Source organism: Frankliniella occidentalis, unplaced genomic scaffold (assembly GCF_000697945.3).
Source record: "Frankliniella occidentalis isolate FOCC.00 unplaced genomic scaffold, Focc_3.1 Scaffold30, whole genome shotgun sequence".
NCBI classification, from domain to species: domain Eukaryota; kingdom Metazoa; phylum Arthropoda; class Insecta; order Thysanoptera; family Thripidae; genus Frankliniella; species Frankliniella occidentalis.
In genome coordinates this window covers 128,681-130,542 of record NW_026267160.1, presented here as the reverse complement: position 1 = coordinate 130,542, position 1,862 = coordinate 128,681, and the positions used below count along the sequence as shown (strand labels likewise).

General features: G+C 49.8%; 1 protein-coding gene across 1 annotated transcript in view; it reads left to right on the top strand.

Moving 5' to 3' along the window:
- LOC127749081 (putative nuclease HARBI1) overlaps positions 1-1,862 on the top strand; it is a 23,842-nt gene that overhangs the window by 19,462 nt on the left and 2,518 nt on the right. Inside the window, exon 2 of the mRNA XM_052265768.1 lies at positions 1,612-1,759. Coding sequence (XP_052121728.1) covers positions 1,612-1,759 — 148 coding nt within the window. The remainder of the gene's footprint in view (positions 1-1,611; positions 1,760-1,862) is intronic.

Genomic DNA, 1,862 nt, shown 5'->3' with positions numbered 1-1,862 from the left:
CCTTTTAATTTTTTTTTTACCCTGTTTTAGTATTGTATTCCTATCTTCTCTAATTAACTACTTGCAGTCAGCCTTTTCCTTCAGTTACTTTGCGGCTTTCCACTTTAACTTTTTTCTTGCCGCATGCTTTGTTATTAGCATCTTTGGATTTTATGCAGCGACTAATGTATTTTTCTTAGCTGCTCATTAGAGTCGGGAGGGAAAGGTTTTGCTTTTCTAATTAACTGCAAGGTTTTATGTTATCAAATTTTTTTGCTTTTAATCCTTTTTGCAATTTAAAAAGCTATTTTAAGGCAATTTTTTCGGTGGGGAGGGGTGTTGTGTACCTGTCTGCTATCTCCTTCTGCTAGTTTTCCCCCTCCACTTGTCCTTGTTACCTGATTGGTTTATGATTCGTCTGTCAGCTGTTCTGTCACGTGACACCTGTTTACCTGTCGCTTCATGCTTGTCAAAATGGTCAGTCTTCGTTGGAAACCAATAAAGTCCAGTCAGTCTAAAACCTGCTCTTCATTCGCCACCCAAGTTACAACAGGCCAGACTCATGGCCCTGGCCAGGCATGATCCTTGCCGCCGAGCCCGGCTCCGTGGCGTCAACAAGAAGAGGAAGTCCATTACGCGGGCGGTCAGGGGCTGCCGCGTGCGCTACCAGTGGCGTGCCCCCACCCACCCCCTCCGCCATGTCCTGCGCTTTGACGTTGGGCGAAAGAAGCAGGGACGCCCCTGTCACCGATTTGAAGAGTCCCTCCAAGAGGACTTCGAGCGGCTGGGCCCCCCGGCGGCTGGCTTGGACGAGGTGGCCCTGCTCAGGGCATCCTTCGTTTCACACGTCCGGGATGCTCTCGACGGGGACGTGTCCTCCGAGGAGCTGGATTCTTCTGCGGACGAGTGGGACGATGATGTTCTCGACATGCCTGCTTTGGTTGACGAACAAATAAGCCTGTGCCCAGTCTTTGCATGTATCCTTTATTTCTGCTTACCGCCTGCTGGTGGTTTGCTTTGGCCTGCACGGATCCTTTATTCACGCTTACACTGGGAGGGGCGGGGCGGGGAGGGGGAACTCCTGCCTGGCCTAAAATCCATTCTTGCGCATGGTTCCCATCACAGCGACCTTCGCGCGGAGTCGTTGGAAACTCCTCGACGTGTATTTTTATTTAAGCTGCGTTCCGAATGGCTTCACTCCTGAAAATGGAATGCCCTACCCGTCATAGTGCTATGCAACGACTACTTATATATGACGCATCATGAAATGTGGAGGGCGTTACAAGTCAGGACATCCAATATCAGTCTTAATTTCCGGATTGCAGGTGCTTAGTATTCTCCACTTCTATGCTACCGGCGGATACCAGGCGACCGTTGGTAGCCAATGGCTCTGCTGCCTCGGGAAGTCCACAGTGAGCCGCTTCTTAGAGGAGGTAACAAATTCTCTCAATGAAAGGGTCGTCCAGCAGCGATGAATAAAGTCTCCTCGCACGCTGCTGAAGAGAGCTCATTTGAGAGATAGGTAAACAAAACCGATGCCCTATAAACGCACCCCAATGCGGGCCTGCTCCGGACGTAAATCATTAAAATATATTCTGGCTACAGTGTCATTGGAAACGTTTTATATTGCAGGCACCTAGAGAAGTTCGGTATCCCCGGAGTTATAGGATTCGTCGATGGCACAGAGGTGGCCATTGTCACTCCACCTCGAGACATGAACCCCCAAGGATTCTGGATTAGGAAGCACCACTGGCGCTATCCGCGCCAACTCGACAACAAGTGACCCAGTAGGAATTTCGATTTTTCTATGCTAATCGGTGTTCCTAGAGGTCCCACACATGACCCCGAAGGAATTTTGTCGATATCTCAAGTGGGGTGGGGTG